The sequence below is a fragment of the Schistocerca piceifrons genome, chromosome 3 (assembly GCF_021461385.2).
Source record: "Schistocerca piceifrons isolate TAMUIC-IGC-003096 chromosome 3, iqSchPice1.1, whole genome shotgun sequence".
NCBI lineage: Eukaryota > Metazoa > Arthropoda > Insecta > Orthoptera > Acrididae > Schistocerca > Schistocerca piceifrons.
Window position 1 is genome coordinate 373,762,774 of NC_060140.1, and position 25,524 is coordinate 373,788,297.

General features: G+C 37.4%; 1 protein-coding gene across 1 annotated transcript in view; it reads right to left on the reverse strand.

Annotated features, from left to right (window-relative positions):
• The window catches only part of LOC124788162 (surfeit locus protein 6 homolog), a 79,880-nt gene that overhangs the window by 11,693 nt on the left and 42,663 nt on the right, over positions 1-25,524 (reverse strand). The window contains exon 3 of the mRNA XM_047255315.1: positions 3,683-3,763. Within this exon, the coding sequence (XP_047111271.1) occupies positions 3,683-3,763 (81 nt within the window). The remainder of the gene's footprint in view (positions 1-3,682; positions 3,764-25,524) is intronic.

The following is a 25,524-nucleotide window of genomic DNA, read 5'->3' on the forward strand; positions in this document are numbered from 1 at the left end:
TTAGTTCAAGGAATGTGTTTAGAGATTTCAAAATTTCAATTGGTCATCCTAACAATGAGCCCATATGGCAAAAATGTCGATGTATCTAAACCAACAAGTGGCTGAAGGCTTAGAGATTCTATGCAAGTCCTTCTAAGTGATCCATGAAAACATCTGGATACAAAGGAGCCATCCTTGTTCCCAGGCTGTGCCCTTGATCTGTTTGTATGCCTGTCTCTCAAAGGTACAGTAGTTGTTTGTCAGTTATGAACTTGATTACGGTGAGCAGGAAGGATGTCATAGATTTGGAATCATGAGAGTGTCGGTTAGGGTTCTGTTCAGTAGCAGACAGACCATGTACAGGGGTAATGTTGTACAGAAAGAGGTGGCATCAATAGTGACAAGTAAGATGTGTGCTGGGAGTGGGATGGGCACACATTTCAGAGGTCTAGGAAATTGTTAATGTCTTTAATGTAGGAGGGGAGTCTTTGTAATATAGATTGCTAATATTGATCAACCAAGCCAGAGATATGCTGCCTCACCTGTCTACCTTGTATAATTCAGTTATCTTTCCACTTTTATTGGCTCTTTTATGATTTTTTTTCAGTAACCTCTGCCTTGCTTATTACCCTATCTTCCACTTTTAAGTTCTCAGTTTTTCAAATCTTGTCTGTTGCAGGTACCAAAATCGGTCTTTCCTTCTCATCCTGTGCAGAAAGTCTCCCCTGACACGGGATTCTGGGCGCGTTTTCTGTAACGCTTCCCATCACCGAAATCTCACCAGTCCTCTTCCTTTACCCTTTTTCTTTCCATTAAACCTTTCTGCCACAAGGAGCCACTGGCTTCAAAAGCTAATATGTTTTCACATCTTTTGCATGTGCTCTCCTGCCACCATTTGGTGATAAGATTTTATCTATCCATATACATATATAACAAAGCAATTAACATTGCTACTTCCAAACACAGCAAGTGTTGAGTGTAGCAATCTACTGTTGTTATTCCATTGTGGATTTTCAACCGCTACAAACACTGGTGTGTGTGTCGCATCATTCAACCACCTCCTTACAGGTACAGCACTCTTAACACCAATCTATGGGTTATCACTAGTATATCAAATAGCTCCAAAGATATTTTAATTGCTGATGATAAAGGTAAAATAGTTACAAATACAAAGTAGGAGTGCTATAAGAATGAAAATACTACACTATACCATACTGGAGGGAACTAGTTCATAATTTGTACTGATATGCATATTTTCAATAACAATGTAACACAAGACATTTGGTTTATAACAAAATTCTGTTAAGAAAACAGCATTACATTAGTGGCATGATTTGTGATATGGTAGACATGGACCCCTTAAATCAGTGATCACTTGACAGTTTAGTGGCTGTGGCAGTGCCCTGCATTATAATTTCAGATAACAATTCCGTTAGCTATTTTTTTCTCGGGCATTAAGGTGCATGTCATGCTTTAAGTATCCCGAGTTTCAAAAAGCAGAAATCTGCATACTATTAATCTCTCTCTGAAATAAGTAGCAACTTATTCAGTTATTATTTAATTCCACAGGCTTTGTTCAACAATGAAATTATGTCAATGCATGATCAAAATCTATACTATTCTTCCTTAGCAGCTGCAATGTAATCAAGAAATAAAATGTTGTATTTGATAAAGCTGTAAATTGCTGCAGGAAATTAAGTGTATTAGGATTTTCTAATATTTTTCAGGATGTGCTACTAATCATATCAAAGTTTCTTTACGATTCAGTTTTCCATCTCAGTACAAATTTTAACAAAACTGTTTTATATTTATATTAGATATCATTGGTATTTCTCTATGGTTATGAACGAAATTTAGATGTCTTCTTGCACATAATTTTCATGTGGCTATTTTTTCTTCAGAGCTGTTTTTACAAATCTTATAAGAATCTTGATGCAACTCGGAAGCACTTTTATTCTCATTTTTGATAAATGTGAACTTCTAGGGTCCATTGTTTTCTATTTCTTGCTTTTCAATGAAAACCTATATGTATAGCTACTTAAACGGTCACTTATTAGTGTGGGTCAATGTTCATCTGCCCTTGCACTACCATTAATAACACCACCATCAAGTAGCGTTCACAAAGGCATATAACAAAGACCAAAGATAAGAAACAGACAAAATTAAGAAATTTTAAGATATATAAGAACATATTTCTTAATGCAGGGACTGGCAAGGAAGATAACATTATTATTTAACCAATAATGATATAAGCCACTGAAACAACTGGATAAAAAAGTGTCTTGCTTTTAGCAATTATTGTATTTACCATTTATAAGACGAGCGTTTTTCCCTAAATTCATCATTCAAAAAATACGGGCTTGTCTCACATTCTCAGATTAAAGTACTGCTGCTGAGGTCAATGTTTTTATGCTGTGTTATAAATGAATAGAAGGGTGTTCCTATGTTTATGGATGAACCTTTGGCAGTTGAGATCAAATGCAGATTTATTTTGAAGAATTCAGAAGGGATGGAGGGGGAACAGTGACACCAACTGGGTTGAGAACTGTGACGAACATAGGGACGGGAGTGGTTGGTGGCCAATAGATTTCATCATGCTCCAATAGTAGGAATGTATACCATTTACCTTGGATTTTTATGAACATCTATAACATTTAAACTGCAGCTTGCCTGAAGCCATCTTAAGTCTGAATTGAATACTTTAAAATTGGACAAATACTCAACAACAGTGGATGTTTCTGCAGGAGACAGTAATAGTCTAGATAGTGGCAACTAGCATACTTATATGTTTTGTGCAGGTACGCTGTCAGCATCCACCATGTGGTATGACGGGAACAAAAGAGGGTGTATCAGTTGCTGGACCCCTGCAGCCAATGAGACAGCCACAGACAGACAAAAAGTCTGGAAGCTTAAGATGAAGGAATATTGTTGCATTTTCATACCAAAATAGATGTGAAATCCACTAAGTATTTTGGAAGAAAAACAGCTGTGTTCTCAGGTCTCACTTTAACCATAACCTCAGAAATAGCAGCATATTTTGAGTAAACTGTCAAATATTGGTGACAACCATGATTATAAATTTCATTGCTCTATGTATATAGAAATATGTTGCCTCGTTTCTCGCCTCTCATTGGTTAGGTAAAACTATCATTTCAGATAATGACGGCGACAATGATGTTGATACAAGAGACAACTGACTTATTATGCAAGAAAGGAAATGAAGATAAATATTAATGTAAACTATTTCTTTTTCTTCTCCTTGTATTATCAAAATGAAGAACATCAATAAATGACATATGTTTAGAATAGGTATACTGTTAACTTTTTCAGATAGATATTTTCTACCAATAAAACAAAATTGTAATTTTGATTAATTAGAATATGTTAAAAATAAATACACTATATGTATGACCATATTATGCAATACTAAGAGATTTAAAACATTTTATAAGGCAGTGGGTATGGGCATTTGGGGCAGGGGGTAGTGTGAAGCAAACGTAAATAATGAGCAAGTTTTACTTTGTTCATCAAAATGCAAAATTACTCAATAATGACAGAAAATAAGGGATGATATAGCAAGATACTAAAACAGAAGCACAAACAATCAAGCTGATATTTCTCAATACTGGTCAGATCACAAAGAAAACTGCTTGGTATATAACATGTGAAAAATTACATTTAACCAAAAACAGCTGTATGTTACCTTTCAGGCTATCCAGTTTCTCATGGAGTTCTTGCAAACTTCTTGCACGTGTTGTTTGTTCACCAAATGTAGCAAATTTCACTGGAATAAAGCAGATTATTTAGAAAAAAATAGCCTTTAATCATAATAATTGCAAATAAAGGGATGTTACTAATTTTTTTTAACAGAAAGTTATCTTTTCTAATCTGTAAGCAATGTGCCCAACTCCATTACAAATCATTACTGTGGTCTCAGAAAGCTATTGAAGAAGGTAAAAATACTATAATTAGTCTCTCATTCAAAACAGAACCTTCCTAATATTAAAATTCCACTTTTAAGAATATATTTTTTTATTATAGCTGACTAAATCTTATCAAAGTATTGGGTGCCTGGATAATAGTGTTGCAAGTCTTTATACCATTCACCCATAAGAGTATGGATGGTGCTCTGAAGGTTGTTTCTTCCTGATCCTACACTACAACTAAGACAATTGAGCCCAATTTTGTAGCTCATAATCCGTGACCACCCCTACCCCATTCAAATAAAACTATAAAATGACATAAAAATTTCCATCATTTTCTATTTTCTTATTTCAGTATAAAAAGAATTATCAAAAAATCAAAAGCTTGTGCATCTTTTTCCATATTCTGGCAACAAGAAAACTATTTTGTACATATGTTGGAGGAAATAAAACATTTCTTCACTTCTCTAGGAACATGGGCTCTAAAAATGTTAGGAGTAAGATCTTTTTAGGATTCCGTACCTCAATTGGTAAAAACTGAACTCTTATCGGATTGCTTTGTTGTCCGTATATCTGTCTATCTGCCTACCTAATTATTTAAAACACTTTCTCAGGAATTAGTAGTACATATCAAGTTGAAATTTAAGTCACATACTGAGATCTATAGCTCTTGGCAGTGTAATACATTGAAGCTTCTAAGTCAAAGCAATCAAAATGTAAGGCCATCAATCAAAAGGTAAGGCTGTTTATGTCACATATTGTAATACTTGCAAACTCACTTGTTAAAACCTATAAAGTACTTCCTGTTGGCGTAGAATTAAGCAATTTGGCAAGAAGCAAGGAATCACAGTACAATCAAAGGAAAAAATCCAAAATCTATAAATGTAATTACACATGGAAAAGAGAAATTGTCATTTGTTGTCAGACTGACTGATTGTCCCGTTCGTCTGTCTGTCAAGGCCCCTTTTCCTCAACAACGGGACGACGTATCAAGTTGAAATTTATGTCACATACTAAGGTCTATAGTCCATTGGTGGTATAATGAACATTAGCTTTTAAGTCAATGCAATCAAAAGCTAATACCATTTATGTCACTGATTTGATACTCGCAAACTTACTCATCAAAATCAAGACCAAGAAATATGCAATTTGGCAAGAAGCAAGGTTTTAAAGTACAAGTAAAGGAAAAAATCTGAACATTGTTAATTTGTAATTATATCAAACAAAAAAATATTTCTTCTGTCATTTGTTATCCAATGCCAAACATGAAATTAAAACAAGTAGTTCCGCATTCTGTCTGATTCAGTTGCAATGGTTAAAGTCAAATATCAGGCAAGGAATGACTTTATTGCTCATATTTTGCATGCAGTTTGAAAAGCATATTTTGCATACAGCTTGAAATGTCATATCTACATGTAATAACTGCTCCTGGATATCTGATGATGGATAAATTCCAAGCCACATCATAAGAGCAATAAAGTCACTCCTTGCCTTATGTTTGACTTTCATCATTGTAACCCAGTCAGCCTGAATGGAGAACTGCTGATTACTATAAAAATGATCGCCTGCCTCCTGCATTTGTTATCCAATGCCAAACGTGAATTTAAAACAAGTAGTTCCGCATTCTGTCTGATTCAGTTGCAATGGTTAAAGTCAAATATCAGGCAAGGAATGACTATATTACTGAAATTAAAACATACTCGAAAATCTTGGAATCCCTGGGACCAATATCTTGCCAGTATCAATGCTGGTAACAGGCAAAAATTATTGAGGTTCTCAATTCTCAGAATGAATGAACTATCTATATACATAATGGGCGAGTCCTACTCAGTTCTGGACAATTTTTTTAGTAATGCGCTCATTGTGAGGGGTAATCAAAGTTTTAATAACCACCAAGAAAAAATAAAGTTACATAATTTGTTGTTTGTCTGCAGGTACAGTTTGTAAGTTGTTTTGTATGTGAATTACATTTTCTTATGATCTTGTAACTAAATTCATGCAGTTTTTCCACCTTAAATCGCTCTGGACGATACTGCTACAGACTTCATGAATTTCCTATTTCAGTGACTGACTGCTATTCACATTATTGGTTGGTTAGTTATTTCCATATGCAAGCATCAAAATTCTGATCTTTTGCTATGATATCAAACAACATATTTTTCTGTTTATACACATTAAATTACATTTGTTGTGGTCAATCTTCACATAAGAAACTGATAACTGCACATCATTCTACAATCTTTAACCTCTATACGCACTAGTGCATTACCTGCAGACAGTCGCTTAGAGCTACAGACCTGCTAGGTCATAGTAAGCAGTGGCAGTACCAGGCAGGCCTCTTTTCTTCTATTTTCAGGGTTTAACATCCCATCATTGAGTGTCATTAAAGACAAGAGTATGTGACCAACAGGAGAAGATGGTGGTGAAAATGTTCTTCTGTGTTCTTTTCAAAGGAAGCATTCCAGCATTTGCCTTAAGATGTACAGAGAAACCACAGAAATCCTAAATATGAATGGCTGGAAGGGGTAACTGAACCTTCGATCTTCAAAATCAAAGTCAAGTGTCTTAATCACTGTATCACCTCATTCAAGTTTGTATAGGTTGGCAATGGACCCATTTTATGTAACCAATGGAGAGGGAAGTTTTTGGGAACTAAAGAGAGATTATGACTGCCAAAACAAACAATTAAATGATAGATTAGCTCAACGGTAGATCAGCTAGATGTGTACTAGGCAGGTGTTATCATTCTTGCTTCTGGGGGGGGGGGAGGGGGGGAAGACATACTTTGTCGCTATTCAGCAGCTCAATAAGTTACCATTTTGATAATTTCTGCTGAATTTTACTATGTTTTTCTACAATTTTTATTTGTATCTATTGTGTTACATTGGCACTAACTGGAATTTTTGAGTAACTTAATTCATACATAGTTTGGAAGGAAATTCTTTCATGTGTCATTCAGTTATAGAAGGTTTTTCCTCATAAATCCATTAATCTTCAGTGATAAGGAGTCTGTATTGCAATTAGAAATGAACCACAGGCCTACTTTATTTTTCAGTCGTCAGTCTTCTGATTGGTTTGATGTGACCTATCACTAATTCCACTTGTGTGATGACCTCTTCATCTCAGCGCAGCACTTGTACCCAACACTTTTTCTAGGTTCACAAATTGTAATAGCAAGTCTTAATTTTTCCTTCAGTCTTGCTTCCATTACCAAGTGTAATGTCTGAACCATCTCTCTGGTGCCTTTACCTTTCCTAAAACAAAACTGATCACCACCTAACAGATCGTCAATTTTCTTTTGCAGTCTCCTGTATATTACACTTATCACCAGCTTGGTTGCATAAGCAGTTACAGAGACTGTGCAATAGTTCTCACACGTATCTGCCTTTGCTATCTTTGGATTTATGCAGATGAGGTTTTCTAAAAATCTGATGGTACATCACCAGTCTCATATATTCTACACACCAACTTAAATAGTCACTTGGTTGCCTCTTCACCAATGATTTTAGAAATTCTGATGGAATGTTATCTATCCCTTCTGCCTTATTTGATCTCAAGTCTTCCAGAGCTCTTTTAAATTCTGTCCCTAATATAATATCCCTGTCTTCCATATTGACTCCAATTTCTTCTTCTATCATGCTGTCAAACAATTGCTCTGCCTTACAGACATTTTCAATGTCTTCTTTCCACCGATGTGCTCTCTCCTTTGTGTTCAACAGTGGAATTCACATTGCACACTCAATGTTACACCCTTGCTTTTAATTCCCACCGAAGGTTCTTTTGACTTTTTTATATGATGAGTCCTCCTTTTTGACAATCACTCGATTTTTTCACATTTTTCCTGCAGCCACTTAGCCATGGCTTCCCTGCATTTTCTATTTATTTAATTTTTTAGTGATTTACATTGCTGTAGTCCTGTTTTACCCCAAGAATTTTAGTACTACTTTCTTTTATCAATCAACTGAAGTATTTCTTCTGTTACTCAAGGTTTCTTTGTAATTACCTTCCTTGTACCTATGTTTGTCTGTCCAATGTCTGTGATTGCTTGTTTTTATAGATGTCCACTCCTCTTTAACTGAACTGCCTACTCTGGTATTCCTTATCGCAGTACCCATATCCTTAGCAAACTTCAAATGTGTCTCTTCATTAATCAGTACTTTAGTGTTCCCTTTCCTTCCATACTGATAATTCCAGACAATTCTCTTAAACTTCAGTCTACTCTTCATCATTACTAAATTGTGATCCGAGTCTGTACCTGCTTCTGGGTGCGTCTTACAATCCAGTATCTGATACCAAAATCTCTGTCCGACCATGATGTAATCCTGTGGGAATCTTCTCGGGTCTTTGACATGTATACCACCTCCTCTTGTGATTCTTGAACAGAGTATTGACTATTATCACCTGAAATTTATAACAGAACTCAATTAGTCTTTTTCCTTTCTCATTCCTACTGCCAAAACCACAATTTCTTGCAATCCTTTCTTCTATTCATTACCCTACAAACATGTTACAATCCCCCGTGATTATTTGATTATCAACTCCCTTTACATACAGAATTGCAGAACTCAATTAGTTTTTTCCTCTCTCATTTCTATTGCCAAGCCCACATTCTCCTGATATCCTTTCTTCTATTCCTTTCCCTATAAAAATCTTGCAATCTCTCATAATTATTAGATCAACATCTCCCCTTACATACTGAATTATACATTCAGTATCCTCAAGTACTTTCTCAGTCTCTCTATTTTCTGCTCGCAACATCACATATGTACCTGAAATATTGTTGTCAGTGCTGGTTTGCTGTCTAATCTGATGAGAACATTCCTTTCACTGAACTTTTCCCAGTAGCTCACACTCTGCCCTATTTTCCTATTGATTACAAATTCTACTTCCATTATACAATTTTCTGCAGCTGTTGATATTACCCTATATTTATCAGATCAGAAATCCTTATCTTCCTCCCATTTCACTTCAGTGACTCCCCCTACATCTAAAATGAGCCTTAGCATTTCCCTTTTCAGATTTTCTAGCTTTCCTGTTATGTTCAAACTTCTGACATTCTGTACTCTGAGTCATAGAATGTTATCCCTTCATTCAATATTCCATCTTTTACTGACGATCACCTCTTGGCACTTTTCAGTTACAGGCCACATGTCCTGTGGATACTTACTACATGCCTTCTGCAGCCTCATGCCATTGATCACTGTAGATTCTTCCACCTTTCAGCAGCAGTTTCACATGCTAAGGGCACGATAGTGCCCTGAACCTCTGTCTACTCCTCTTCCTTAGACAAGGCCGCTGGAAGAACAAGCATGACTTCATATGCTTGGAAGTCTTCGGTCACCATTGCTGATGATTTTTATTCAAAATTTAAGCGGTGGCTGGGTTTGAAGCCAGGGCCCAGGACTTTTGATTACTAGTCAAAGACACTACCCCTCGGCCACAGAAGAGGCCTATTTAGTAGTGCAATTAACATTAATGTATTTGTGTCTGTCTGGTCTATAGATATTAGTGGCATTGGCAGTTTGTTTCTAGTCTGAACTCTGTGTGTAGTGTACAGCAATTATGAATTATGTTCTAAGGCTATATTTAGCAACTGCATTTTGCACTTCCCGTGCTAACCATACATAAATGAACAGAGTCATTCCATTCTCTGTCAATAAATTCATTTTACTGTCTTAAATCATTGCATTTCTGGTAATTATGATATGCAGTGGTTGGACAAAAATGTGGAAACACTGCAAGATATGCATACTCTAACAGAAATGCAGATGCTAGCCAAGCCTACAAGCTGCGCTGTTGTATTTGAACATGGACAGCACCTGTGCAATGTCCTCAATAAGTTGCACATGTCAGTCAGTCAGAAAAGTATCCTGCATAGCTGTGAGTGCATTATGTCAGAGCCAAGTGAATTCAAAAGAGGGCAAATTGTTGGTGCTCATATGCGTTTTTTCCCATAACCAAGGTAGCTGAATAGTTGAAGTGTTTGGTGTTTCAAGAGGTACCATGTCAAAGACTTACACTACGTGCAAGGAAAGCAAAAACATATTGTCTGCCATGTTACAATGCAGACAAAGTGTATGCTGAGTAATAATGGTGGACAGTCACTGAAGAGGATTGAGAGTTTCACTGCAGAACTGGATGTTGCATTTGTTAACTATGTCAGCACCGAACAACAACGAGGGAACTCCAGAAGCAGCAAACTGCAGGAGGATGAGCTGGAAACCGAAAACCACTCATCAACAATGCAAAATGTAGTACCAAAGCCATGAAACCTGGACTATGGAGAAATGGAAGGAGGTCATTTAGTTGGATGGGTCTTGTTTCACTCCGTTTCCACTTCTGGCCGATTTTACCTGGCAGTGGTTTGGTGATTTTGGCTGCCATATCACGGTATTCCATTTGCCTCATGGCTACTCTGCAAGGTCGCATTACTGCTCTCCAAGGTCACATAACTGCCAAGGATTACATACTACTTTGGCTGATCAGGTCCATCCCATTGGTACCATGTTTGTTCCCCAATGGTGGTGCTGTGTTCCAAGACGACAGAGCCCCTGTTCACAGCTCACATCGTCCAAGACTAGTTTGGTGAGAACGAGGAAGAGCTGTCACATCTCCCTTGGCCACCACAGTCACCAGATCTCGGTGTTATTGAGCCTTTGTGGTATACTTTGGAGAGCAGGGTGTGTGGTGGCTATCCATCTCCATCTCATTGCCATTATTTTGCAGGAAGAACAGTGTAAGATTCCCTCTAAAACCATACAGGACCCCTGTTTATCCATTCCATGATGACTGGAAGCTGTTTTGAATGCCAATGATTAACATACACAATATTAGGTATGGTGATATGGTCCGCTTGTGTTGTTTGCGTATTTTTGTCCACATCACAGAAACATTACATTTAACACTGCACTCATACACACAACATTACTTATGTTTAACAAAGGACATTTGCTTTGTTGTGAATTATTGACTGATTTAATCTTTTGAAAGAAGTTTCGCACTATTTTGGTTTGTCATATGGACCACTTCAATGTCATTAGCAGCAATTTCAGATCTGGCAAGAATAAATCTTGTCATTATTTGTTATAACCTCAGTTCACCCTAGTAACTACAGAATTCATAAAAGTACTTTCACATGCTATAGTTACAGATGAGTCAACCACTGTAACTGTGGTGTCTTCTGAAGAACGAGGTACCATGACAAAATTGTTACCTCACGACAGAACCGTAAGAAAGCACAGTCATTGCCAGATGCAGCAATGAACAGGAAATGTTAGCTTAGAAACATCCTCAAGCCTTTCTATTCACTGGCACTGCTGAAGACCTGCTTACATCAGAGCAGAGTGCTGTTCAGCCTACTTCGCCAACATCACAAAGAAGACAGCAGTGCCTCACTACAGAGCTAGCAGTGTGAGAGTTTTATTAGACAAAACTATATAGCAAAGTTTATAATCGATTGTACAGTATGAGAAGTGACTATTATTCTGTTCTGTATCAAGTGATGTGTTAGTGTTCAGTTACAGAATATAGCATAGCCTCCGGAAAAAAGGAGTGCAAAATTAACTTATTGATATTCAACAATAAAGAAGCACTATATGCGCTCTTAGAATTGTATTAATTGTAATCTTTGTCTCATAGTATAAAAGAAAAGTACATTTTTGTTTCATTGTCTTCTGTGTCTTCTTGGTTCTGATGTCCTAGCTGACAGACACGTGTAAATCAGGGTCTGTAATTAATACAATTATCTGTAGCATCATTATAATTTTTCTTGAATATACACTCCTGGAAATTGAAATAAGAACACCGTGAATTCATTGTCCCAGGAAGGGGAAACTTTATTGACACATTCCTGGGGTCAGATACATCACATGATCACACTGACAGAGCCACAGGCACATAGACACAGGCAACAGAGCATGCACAATGTCGGCACTAGTACAGTGTATATCCACCTTTCGCAGCAATGCAGGCTGCTATTCTCCCATGGAGACGATCGTAGAGATGCTGGATGTAGTCCTGTGGATCCGGAGATCTTGCTGGCCAGGGTAGTTGACTTACACCTTCTAGAGCACGTTGGGTGGCACGGGATACATGCGGACGTGCATTGTCCTGTTGGAACAGCAAGTTCCCTTGCCGGTCTAGGAATGGTAGAACGATGGGTTCGATGACGGTTTGGATGTACCGTGCACTATTCAGTGTCCCCTCGACGATCACCAGTGGTGTACGGCCAGTGTAGGAGATCGCTCCCCACACCATGATGCCGGGTGTTGGCCCTGTGTGCCTCGGTCGTATGCAGTCCTGATTGTGGCGCTCACCTGCACGGCGCCAAACACGCATACGACCATCATTGGCACCAAGGCAGAAGCGACTCTCATCGCTGAAGACGACACGTCTCCATTCGTCCCTCCATTCACGCCTGTCGCGACACCACTGGAGGCGGGCTGCACGATGTTGGGCGTGAGCGCAAGACGGCCTAACGGTGTGCGGGACCGTAGCCCAGCTTCATGGAGACGGTTGCGAATGGTCCTCGCCGATACCCCAGGAGCATCAGTGTCCCTAATTTGCTGGGAAGTGGCGGTGCGGTCCCCTACGGCACTGCGTAGGATCCTACGGTCTTGGCGTGCATCCGTGCGTCGCTGCGGTCCGGTCCCAGGTCGACGGGCACGTGCACCTTCCGCCGACCACTGGCGACAACATCGATGTACTGTGGAGACCTCACGCCCCACGTGTTGAGCAATTCGGCGGTACGTCCACCCGGCCTCCCGCATGCCCACTATACGCCCTCGCTCAAAGTCCGTCAACTGCACATACGGTTCACGTCCACGCTGTTGCGGCATGCTACCAGTGTTAAAGACTGCGATGGAGCTCCGTATGCCACGGCAAACTGGCTGACACTGACGGCGGCGGTGCACAAATGCTGCGCAGCTAGCGCCATTCGACGGCCGACACCGCGGTTCCTTGTGTGTCCGCTGTGCCGTGCGTGTGATCATTGCTTGTACAGCCCTCTCGCAGTGTCCGGAGCAAGTATGGTGGGTCTGACACACCGGTGTCAATGTGTTCTTTTTTCCATTTCCAGGAGTGTATATCCAAATAATTACTGTAGAGTGTGTTTTTGTTAGTAGCAAGAAAGCACCTTCCCTATCCATGATCTAGTTACGTAATAATTAAATGTTGCCCTGGCCATTAATGATAAAATGATGAAAACCTGTTTAGTAGTCACTTAACTCTGAAAGTACTGAAGTGATTAATCTCAATAAATACAAAACGGCATCTTGTAATATTTTCCAATTCAAGGCCAGAGGTACAGTTTTATTAAAAAATATTTTCTATAAATGTATACGCTGCCATTGCACATAGGCAGCTATACTGGAGCATCAAGCCCCAAAAAAAAGTAATTAATTAGCATTGTATTTAATTGGCTTATCGCATAACATTAAAGAAAGATTTTTTTTTCATTCATCATGAGTAACATGAATGTCTTTACGTTGGAATATGTATGATATTTTTGGCGATAGCGCCATGAGAAAAATTAGTCGTGGCTTTTAACAAACATAAAACAGAATTTTTAACAAAATATTTTATTCCAAATTTAACAGAATAATTTATTTCATTCACTTTTCAAAAAGTTACCGATAAGAAACAATCCTGTGGACATGGATTACGTCAAAGTTAAGTATTTCATCCAGTTCAAGTTACAATAAAGCGATGTAATATTTTGTGCAAGTTGTAGTCTAATTCGCCTCCTCCAGAAGTAAGTAAATCTGAGAACCCACTACAATGTCGATGAGTGGTCCCCCCCCCCCCCCCCCCCCCCCAACCAGGGCAACAAATGCAACCAGCACAACAAATGACAAGTCTGGTCCCTTGTACGATTACGAAGTTGGTGGTGATAAGCACACACTATTCTGATGTACAGCCCACCATGGTTTGCCTTACGGTTATCTCTAGAGTTCCATTAGTCAGTGGCCAAATATTCCTAGTGTATTCTGATTCTTACTGTGTATCCTATAAAATGTTTAACAATTCTGAGCCACCATGGGAAAAGTCTCTTAAATGAAGTCTTTCAGTTTCAGGTGCAGCAAACTGAACAACTGCTGCTCAGTGAACAATAGATGGCTACATTACTATCACAACGAGCTGCACCACTACCAGACGCTGCACTCACTCAAGCTTTGTCAGTTTAAAAGTAATGAAGAAAATTGGTCAGAATATTGTGCACAACTGGACGTTCTTATCACCGCTTACAACGGTTACAGGTATGGCGGGTATTGCTTTTTTTCTGTTAACAGTCAAAGCAAAAGTGTACCATCTATGTTTAAAACTGTGACCCAATTCTCATCCAGAAGATGTTGCTTACGATGAAATAGTTTGTATGCTTGGTGAACATTTTGAGATTCAATTTCACATCACTGCAGTGAGGTTTAAATTTTTTTGTCACAAGAAGAAGACTGAATAGACTTTAAAACAGTGGATAACTGAACTTAGCGGGATGACAAGACACTGCATGTTCAAGTTTTCTTGTGGACTCAATTACAGTGATGTTATGTTATGTGATAGAATCATGCAAAATGTCTTAGATGCATGCAATCACTCTGATTTTTTTTTTTTTTTTTTTTTTTTTACTGCCAGATCCCAATCTGCCTATTGTGGTATTCCGAAGTATTGTGGCACAACTGAAGTCAATTTTGAGGCTTCATCGAAGTCTCTTGTTAATAGTGCACAAGACACTCAGTCTGAAGTTCATGATAATATTAAAGTGAAGATAAAAAGGCCTCAGATTAACAGTACACATAAAAGTAAAAACTTCCAGTCCCATGGTAAATGATGCGTACTGCAGAATAGGATGAGGAAGTCTTGTCAGTGATTTTCAGACAATGACAGGAAAACTTGAGCTTGTTGTAACGTAACATGTTTCCAGTGTGGTAGGCAAGGTCATATCTAAACAGCCTGTTTACAAGGCAGTCAGCACAAGCACAGGTCTGACACACGGCTTCAGTGATGCTTTCAGGAAATGCATGTCATGTCGGCAATACCACTGGAAGCAACACATACGAAGGCCACATTTCCATCTCACGGAAGCCTTCTACTCTCATCCATGGACAGAAGAACAAAAATTTTCTCCAATTAAGAGTGGCTAAAAAAACAAATTTTATTTAGAAAAAGGTGCATCTATTTCCCTTATACATGAATACGCATATGAAAGGATCTGTAGCCCATGACTACAGAAGCCTACTTCTGTTTTTTCTGCATACAATGGACATGAAATACCAGTACTTTGTGCGTGGAGTATGCCAGCAACTTTTTGTGATGTTACAAAATATGTTTCATTTCATATAAACAGTTCGAGGAACAGTGGAACACTTTTGGTTTATATGTCTTCAATTGTTTAACCTGTGCACCCACAACAATATGTTACTAAATCAGTGCCTCATACTAATGTTTTTGACTTGTCTAATAAGCACAGTGAACTGTGTGAAACAGGTTTAGGATGGCCTAAGGACTGCAGTATTTGATGAACACGCATAGCGCACTGCTGACGTCAGAGACTGCATGAAGGCAGAGGGGAGGGTTGTGGGTTGCTGTTGGCAAGAATCATGCAAGGCTATCGAAACAAATAAGGTATAATAGTATGGAAATATGAAACAGATACATTATTACTGTCATGGAGTAAGTTGCTCTCCATCACTTTTGGCAAGTAATCTATATGCTATGTAAAAGCACTAGCAGGTATTTATTAATATCATTAACTTATTTTTATATTTTATTGTTAGAAATGTGAACCGAACTATCTTTTGAAGCGGTATAAACTTTGACAAAATTCTAGTGATTCACTTCCATCTGTATCAGGTGCATGAGGAATGTAAATGGGATTCAGATGAACCTAATGATATTACTACTTATTCAGATGAAGAATCAAATAAAAATATCTCTGATTCACAATGTAATATTATTATTATTATTTCTTTTCTTTTCTTTTCTCCCTCATTCTTTTCTTTTCATACATATAAGATTACATAAAATAATAATAATTTTGTACCACAGATAACATTGGAATAGAAACGAAACAAGTGGAGATATGCTCTTCAACTTTTTGATTTCTTTACATTCATCTGTTCGTCTCGATAAGTGATAGCAGGTGGATGTATTGCGAGCTCCACAGAGTTAATATTGCTAAAGAAAAATTCTGTTTGTCTCTATAGGTGGTAGCAGGCGGACGTATGAAGAGTTCCGCCGCATTAATATTGTTCAAAAATGTGTATTCTACTTGGACATTAAAGCAGTGTTATAAGCGTTATTTGGGACACGAAGTTTATTAAAAAAAACCATCTGTTCATCATTTCACCGACGGCGAGAATCCTGCAGCAAGAGGATTGAAGCAGACGAGAATAATTTGCGGGAGCAGAGGAGGGGTGATCCAGAACCATTATTGTCATACCAAGCTCTATGCAAAACACTAGTAACAAGAAAAAGAAGTACGTAAAGTTAAATGCTGAATATATGTTTTAGTGCCTCAAGAATTTCGGGGTAAATTCTAGAGGCACTTGTTCTTCTACCGTCTCGAACACTCGATATTTTACGTATGAGTGTGGGAGAGTGGAGATGTTTCTACCGCACCATCAGTCTTTTGTGTGTGCAGGATGGAGGTGTATCGAGAGAATACCGCAATTGTGGCGGTCGATCGGCACAGACGAAGTGTTTGCTGCTTGCGCCATAGAAGCTGTATGTGACGTACAAAGAGCAAGCACAGAGTAATGATTGTAATTGTTATGAACAAAGGAAATATGATTTGACTAGATACTTTTAATTCGGGTGTTAGACTTGCTAGAAGCATGAACTGTCTTTGAATTTCTAGTGGTTATTAAACTCACCACAGTGTAAATATACTTAATTTTATCTGACGGTTAAAGATGCAATTGACTTGCAAGAATTTGAATACTTATGTGAGACTTGTGGAAATATACCAGAACTGAACTGAGAGTATTATGAGAGTACCTAGTTACTTCAAGAGCAGACACACACACACACACACACACACACACACACACACACACACACACACACACACAGAGAGAGAGAGAGAGAGAGAGAGAGAGAGAGAGAGAGAGAGAGAGAGAGAGAGAGAGAGAGAAGAGTTTTTTATTTAATCACTCTAACCAGCATTATTTCATCGGAGAAGTTGTGGAGATTGACGCAGCCGCCTATCCAGAGAAGGGGATCGGCTGAATGTTTCAAGTAAGTCAATTGTAATAAGAGAAAAGGAAAGTGCGCAATCCAGTTTTGTTCCGCTTCTCTTGTCACCAAACCGTTAGAATGTATTGAATATTGAAGGTCTGTTGATACTAGTGCCAGTTACAGTCCACCCAGGATATGTGTACTTCCCAATTTCTTTCAATTATTCTTTCCCTTTCCCTTTTCATTATTTAAGCAGCAAATTTTAATCAGTTTTACAATATATATTACATCTTATCTCTCCTCTCCTCTCCTCTCCTGTCCCCCGCCACTATTCAACAAATAAAAGAACATTTGAAACATATTTACTTTAAATGCACAAAATATGTTGTTGTTGTTGTCTTCAGTCCTGAGACTGGTTTGATGCAGTTCTCCATGCTACTCTATCCTGTGCAAGCTGCTTCATTTCCCAGTACCTACTGCAACCTACATCCTTCTGAATCTGCTTAGTGTATTCATCTCTTGGTCTCCCTCTACAATGTTTACCCTCCACACTGCCCTCCAATACTAAATTGGTGATCCCTTGATGCCTCAGGACATGTCCTACCAACTGATCCCTTCTTCTAGTCAAGTTGTGCCACAAACTCCTCTTCTCCCCAATTCTATTCAATACCTCCTCATTAGTTATGTGATCTACCCATCTAATCTTCAGCATTCTTCTGTAGCACCACATTTCGAAAGCTTCTATTCTCTTCCTGTCTAAACTATTTATCGTCCACATTTCACTACCATACATGGGTACACTCCATACAAATACTTTCAGAAACGACTTCCTGACACTTAAATCTATACTTGATGTTAACAAATTTCCCTTCTTCAGAAAGGCTTTCCTTGCCATTGACAGTCTACATTTTATATCCTCTCTACTTCAACCATCATGAGTTATTTTGCTCCCCAAATAGCAAAACTCCTTTACTACTTTAAGTGTCTCATTTCCTAATCTAATTCCCTCAGCATCACCCGACTTAATTCGACTACATTCCATTATCCTCGTTTTGCTTTTGTTGATGTTCATCTTATATCCTCCTTTCAAGACACTGTCCATTCCGTTCAACTGCTCTTCCAAGTCCTTTGCTGTCTCTTGACCTGATGTATTTTGTCTTGCATTAACGTGACCTAAACATGTTTTTAATTCATGCATTCGTAAAGTTATTGCACACACAACTGATGATATGTAAACTAACGATAATAGTTTCCAATGGGCTTTTGACTGGAAATTAAAAGAATGCAGTACGTGATACTGGAAAATGACATGTTTTTTGTAATTTTCACAAGAGTAATATTTCTAAACCACAATTATTATAAGCACTATGTTCTGAATGTTACATAAAAGAAATTGTTAATAGGAAAGCTAATAATAAATTGAATGAAATAACTATGTACACACACACGTCAGTATCAGACCTTCTATCCAGTCAACTTATTCTCCAAGTCAAGATCATTATACTTTTCAAACAATTGAAATCAGATGTAAAAATGTTAATAATATGTTTGAAACAATGTTGCAAATGAGTTCAATTCTTTTTTGCAATGTATGTTTAAAAGCAACATTTGGAGAAAGAATACATGCAAAATTTGTTAACAAATGTGTTTATAATATATCTGAAAACAAAGATGATGCAACTTACCAAACGAAAGTGTTGGTATGTTGATAGACACACAAACACACACACAAAATTCAAGCTTTCGCAACCCATCGTTGCTTCATCAGGAAAGAGGGAAGGAGAGGGAAACATGAAAGGATGTGGATTTTAAGGGAGAGGGTAAGGAGTCATTCCAATCCCGGGAGCGGAAAGACTTACCTTAGGGGGAAAAAAGGACAGGTATACAGCCGCGCACGCGCGCGCGCAAGCCCACACACACACACACACACACACACACACACACACACACACACACACACACACACAGACACAAGCAGAAAATGTAGGAATTATAACTCTACTAATTAAAATTGTTAAGTTATATCAATCAGAACAAGAATGTACAGATTCCTTGCATGGTTATATATCCACATTATCAAAAAATATAAGAACTCACTATTCAAAATAGAGAATTTTATACAAGGCAAATAGAACCATTCCAAAACCCAGAATATTTCATTAGTTTCTGCAGTGTGTTCAAATTCCAAAGCAATTGGACACACATCATCTTCTGGCAAGACAAATATCAACACCATTATAAAATCATTACAGTTTTTTATAGAAAATTCACAAAAAACACAAAACATGGTAAATTCGTAATAGTGAACACATCCACTTCATTCACAACTGCAAACAACGTAATGGATCATGCAGATGTGTCTTCCAAAACAGCATCGCTTCTATCTTTGGTCAGGTCGAATTTACAAGGGTCATCAGGCTGACACCGATGGAAAAATCAATCTCCTCAAGTATTTCTTTGCAAAACCAAGATGGATAGGTTTCTTTGTCAAGGTCAGGCAAACCAGAAAATGTATTCATGATTTGTCAGTTTTACAATGGACAGAGAATCAAAATGTTACCACGCAATGTTTGGTACTAAGCTAATTTAAGGGAAATACAATTGTATGTGAATTTGGAGAATCCCAATTCAAAAGTGACTCAAGCAGTCCAGAAAAATCAAACAATGGAAAACCCAGGATGGAATGTAACATAATTATGAAAAGAAAAGTTAATACCATGTAGCAGAGAGGCTGAGTCGCAAACAGGCACAACAAAAAGACCTGTCACAGATAAATAAAGCTTTCGGCCATTAAGGCCTTCATCAACAATAGGTATAGGCATGCGCGTGCCCACACACACACACACACAAACACACACACACAAACACACACACACAAACACACACACACACACACACAAAAACGTGACTCACGCACAATGTGGTTTCAGTTGCCTGAGACTGCGGTGCACGCTACATGCGCAAGTGTGTGTGTGTGTGTGTGTGTGTGTGTGTGTGTGCGTGTGCGTGTGCGTGTGTGTGTGTGTGTGTGTGTTTTATTTGTTTGCGGCAAGCAGCCTGGATTATTATTTATTTTATTATTACAGGCAGCCAGACTATCCATAGGATCTCCTGGTAATGACATATCAACTAAATAGCAGTCCGGAATTTGATAACCAGTACACGAACTTAGCTGGACAATATAAACCCAGATCAAATTACCAAAAATACACGTTTTCAGAACTAGTTAATATTGCAGAAAATCATGTTACTGTTCTAATTAACAAGATACAAAGTACATTAGTTCGGAGGAATAATATTTCTTTACATACTTGAAATGTTAATATTTTTTCAAATGTTACAAAACATATTCAAATTACATCAAGTGACTTTTCTGTAGGGCAATTTTATAATTATCTTTCGAATGCAAAGGTAGTACATTTAGTATATATTCAAGCATATACACAATTTGATTCCTATTACTTCAATGAAAGAGAATCTTCAGATATAATTAAACATTTACTAGAATATCAATTTGGAAATGACTGGGTTATTTTTATGATTTTATATGCACACCGTATAATGTATTAAACAAAACAAATGGAAAATGGAATTGCACTCAGTTAATAGGTCAACCAAATAGTTTCAAATCTATATTTGCCCATTTAATACCAAGTGCTATGATTAATACTGGTTGGTGTAATTAAAAATAATAAACATTTTACTTTTGGGTTGACTGAATGTGCTGTTAAACGTTTAATATGTATGGATACGTTTCCTTTACTTCATGTCTATTTTTGTCGTAAGACTACCGGTTTTGACCTATAATGATTATCTTCAGATTTGTTTTATAAAAACATGTCCTAATATACTGGAGCCATAGTGGCATCATCAAATGTTAAACACAAAGTCAGCATTAACATTTGACAATGCAACTATGGCTCCAGTATATTAGGACATGTTTTTATAACACAGATCTGAAGATGGTCATTACTGACCAAAACTGGTAGTCTGATGACAAGAATATGTGACCATAGACATGAAGTAAAAGAAATTTATTCTATATTTGGGTCACTGTTTTATTCACGACCATGCTGCAGCTTGTGAAAATATGTATGGATGATCCTAATTTTGACCCTGGATCATTTAGACAATTAAAATGTATTTTTAGTGGTGATTGTACTAATATTCAAATAAAATGTTTTAAAATTGCACATAGAGCACTGCTGACATCAGGGTCGACATGGAGGGAGGGTTCATGGGCTGCTGTTGGCAAGTGACGAGTCAAGGCTATCCAAACAAATATGGGTATAAAAGGAAGGAGATATGATTAGATTAGATTAGATTAGATTAATACTAGTTCCATGGATCATGAATACGATATTTCGTAATGATGTGGAACGAGTCGAATTTTCTAATACATGACATAATTAGGTTAATTTAACAACATACTTAAGTTAATATAACAACTTTATTTTTTTGTGTGTTTTTTAATTTTTCTTTATTTTTTATTTTTATTTTTTTTTAATTTTTAAATATTTTTTTTCTTTTTTTCTTAATTTATATCTAAAAATTCCTCTATGGAGTAGAAGGAGTTGTCATTCAGAAATTCTTTTAATTTCTTCTTAAATACTTGTTGGTTATCCTGTCAGACTTTTGATACTATTTGGTAAGTGACCAAAGACTTTAGTGCCAGTATAATTCACCCCTTTCTGTGCCAAAGTTAGATTTAATCTTGAATAGTGAAGATCATCCTTTCTCCTAGTATTGTAGTTATGCACACTGCTATTACTTTTGAATTGGGTTTGGTTGTTAATAACAAATTTCATAAAAGAGTATATATACTGAGAAGCTACTGTGAATATCCCTAGATCCTTAAATAAATGTCTGCAGGATGATCTTGGGTGGACTCCAGCTATTATTCTGATTACACGCTTTTGTGCAATAAATACTTTATTCCTCAGTGATGAATTCCCCAAAATATGATGCCATATGAAAGCAATGAGTGAAAATAGGCATAGTAAGCTAATTTACTAAGATGTTTATCACCAAAATTTGCAATGACCCTTATTGCATAAGTAGCTGAACTCAAACGTTTCAGCAGATCATCAATGTGTTTCTTCCAATTTAATCTCTCATCAATGGACACACCTAAAAATTTGGAATATTCTACCTTAGCTATATGCTTCTGATTAAGGTCTATATTTATTAATGGCGTCATACCATTCCCTATATGGAACTGTATGTACTGTGTCTTATCAAAATTCAGTGAGAGTCCGTTTACATGGAACCACTTAGTAATTTTCTGAAAGACAGTATTGACAATTTCATCAGTTAATTCTTGTTTGTCAGGTGTGATTACTATACTTGTATCATCAGCAAAGAGAACTAACTTTGCCTCTTCACGAATATAGAATGGCAAGTCATTAATATATAATAAGAACAACAAAGGACCCAAGACTGACCCTTGTGGAACTCCATTCTTGATAGTTCCCAGTTTGAGGAATGTGCTGATCTTTGCATGTTACGAGAACTACTTATTTCAACTTTCTGCACTCTTCCAGTTAGGTACGAATTAAACCATTCGTGCACTGTCCCACTCATGCCACAATACTTGAGCTTGTCTAGCAGAATTTCATGATTTACACAATCAAAAGCCTTTGAGAGATCACAAAAAATCCCAATGGGTGGTGTTCGGTTATTCAGATCATTCAAAATTTGTCTGGTGAAAGCATATATGGTATTTTCTGTTGAAAAACCTTTCTGGAAACCAAACTGACATTTTGTTAGTACTTCATTTTTACAGATATGTGAAGCTACTCTTGAATACATTACTTTCTCAAAAATTTTGGATAAAGCTGTTAGAAGGGAGATTGGACGGTAATTGTTGACATCAGATCTATCCCCCTTTTTATGCAAAGGTATAACAATAGCATATTTCAGTCTATCAGGGAAAATGCCCTGTTCTAGAGAGCTATTACACAGGTGGCTGAGAATCTTACTTATCTGTTGAGAACAAGCTTTTAGTATTTTGCTGGAAATGCCATCAATTCCATGTGAGTTTTTGCTTTTAAGCAAGTTTATTATTTTCCTAATTTCAGAGGGAGAAGTGGGTGAGATTTCAATTGTATCAAATTGCATAGGTATGGCCTCTTCCATTAACAGCCTAGCATCTTCTAATGAACACCTGGATCCTACTATATCCACAACATTTAGAAAATGATTATTAAAAATATTTTCAACTTCTGACTTTTTGTTGGTAAAGTTTTCATTCAATTTGATGGTAATACTGTCTTCTGCTCTTGGTTGACCTGTTTCTCTTTTAATAATATTCCAAATTGTTTTAATTTTATTATCAGAGTTGCTGATTTCAGACATGATACACATACTCCTGGATTTTTTAATAACTTTTCTTAATATAACACAGTAGTTTTTATAATTTTTGATAGTTTCTGGGTCACTACTCTTTCTTGCTGTCAGATACATTTCCCTTTTCCGGTTACAAGATATTTTTATACCCTTAGTAACCCATGGTTTGTTACAAGGTTTCTTACGAGTATATTTAACTATTTTCTTGGGGAAGCAGTTTTCAAATGCATTTACAAAAATGTCATGAAATAAATTATATTTTAAATTGGCATCAGGTTCACGGTACACCTCATCCCAGTCTAACTGCTGTAGGCTTTCCCTGAAATTTGCAATTGTTAAATCGTTGACTGAACGTACTACTTTGGAGGACTGTTTAGTATTGCTGAATGGAGCTATGTCATATATTGTAACTAGCTGTGCACCATGATCAGAAAGACCATTCTCAACAGGCTGAGCATTTATCTGGTTAAACTTATCTTGGTCTATAAAGAAGTTATCTATCAGTGAGCTGCTATCCTTTACCACCCGAGTAGGAAAATCAATAACGGGTGTCAAATTGAAAGAACCGAGTAATACTTCAAGGTCATTTTTCCTATTACCCTCTTTCAGAGAATCTACATTGAAGTCCCCACAAATAATAATTTGCTTCCCCCTGTCTGACAGATAGCACAACAAGGAGTCCAAATTTTTCAGAAATAGATGAAAATTTCCTGATGGGGACCTATATACAGTTACAATTATAAATGTGCCTTTATTTAATTTAAGCTCACAGGCACATGCTTCTATATGTTTCTCTACACAAAACTTTTCTGTTTCTAAACTTTTTGCACAATGATAACTTTTGACATATATGGCAACTCCTCCTTTCTCCATATTTTCTCTCATTACATGTGCAGAGAGCTTATATCCACTTACATTTACCTTATCCATATCAGTAACAATGTGATGCTCAGACAGGCATAGTATATATCTTTCATTCTCAGCTTCTAAATCTTCTAAACAAACCAGAAGCTCATCTACTTTATTCTTTAAACTCCCAATATTTTGATGAAATATACTTACATTATTTTTAATTATACTTTCATGAGAACCTTTCCTTATTCTAACATTTGCAGTACTCTCCTGTCTGAGTTTCTCATTGTGCTTAGGCCTAGTTCCTATACCAGTGGTCACATGGTGTTCAGAGAGGCAGATTATGTCAACTGGGTTGGGTGACTTTAATTCATCAATGCAATTACCTAGGACTGAGATACAACTTGGTGGAGATAAAATTTCTGGTGATTGGTGAAAATTTATAATTGATAGCTGTGATTGGTGATCAAATGTGCTAGAATTGTGCTGTTTAATTTCTTTCCTAAACTGAAGATTTGTTTCAATCCTGACCTCTCGTAGAACTTGACATCTTTCTGTCTTACCTATCCTAAAAAAGGTGCTGCTCCAACACTGGTATTTTACCATTCATGGCAGTGCCTCCCCCCCTTAAATTTCCTGCTATTACCCCAGCCAGTTTCCCCTTCCCTTTCCTGTTGAGATGTAGGCCGTGCCTGGTATAGTCCCACCTACTGAGATAATCAACAAGAACCACACCAATATGAGCCCCTGCACCTGACCCAAGCAGCTGTTCCAACTCCAAATTAACTCTCCCAACAGAAGAGTTCAAATGAGGCCGGTCATGGCGTCTCAGGACAGATACAAATTCAACATTGGTGTGTCTCGATGCCGACGCAATCTTTACCAGGTCACACTCTATACTGTACCCAGGATCTCTGTCGATGCTGTTCCCTGGCCCTCCCACAATAACCACGGTGTCTTCCCTGGTAAATCCTTTACAGAGTGAACCTAAATCCTCTGTCACCTGATCCAGACTAGCACTTGGTTTGAAAAAATTTGTGACCTGGTATTCTGGTCCTAATTCCTCCTGCAGAAGTTGGCCTACACCTCTGGCATGAGAACTGCCTAACAACAAAACTTTCTTCCTTTTCGATGACTTTCCTACATTCTGTTTCAATTTCCTATTGAAAGTTTGTTGTGTCCTGTCTACACCTACCTCTGCTTGAGGCTCATCAGTTTCTAACTGAAGCAACAGGTCAAACTTATTTTT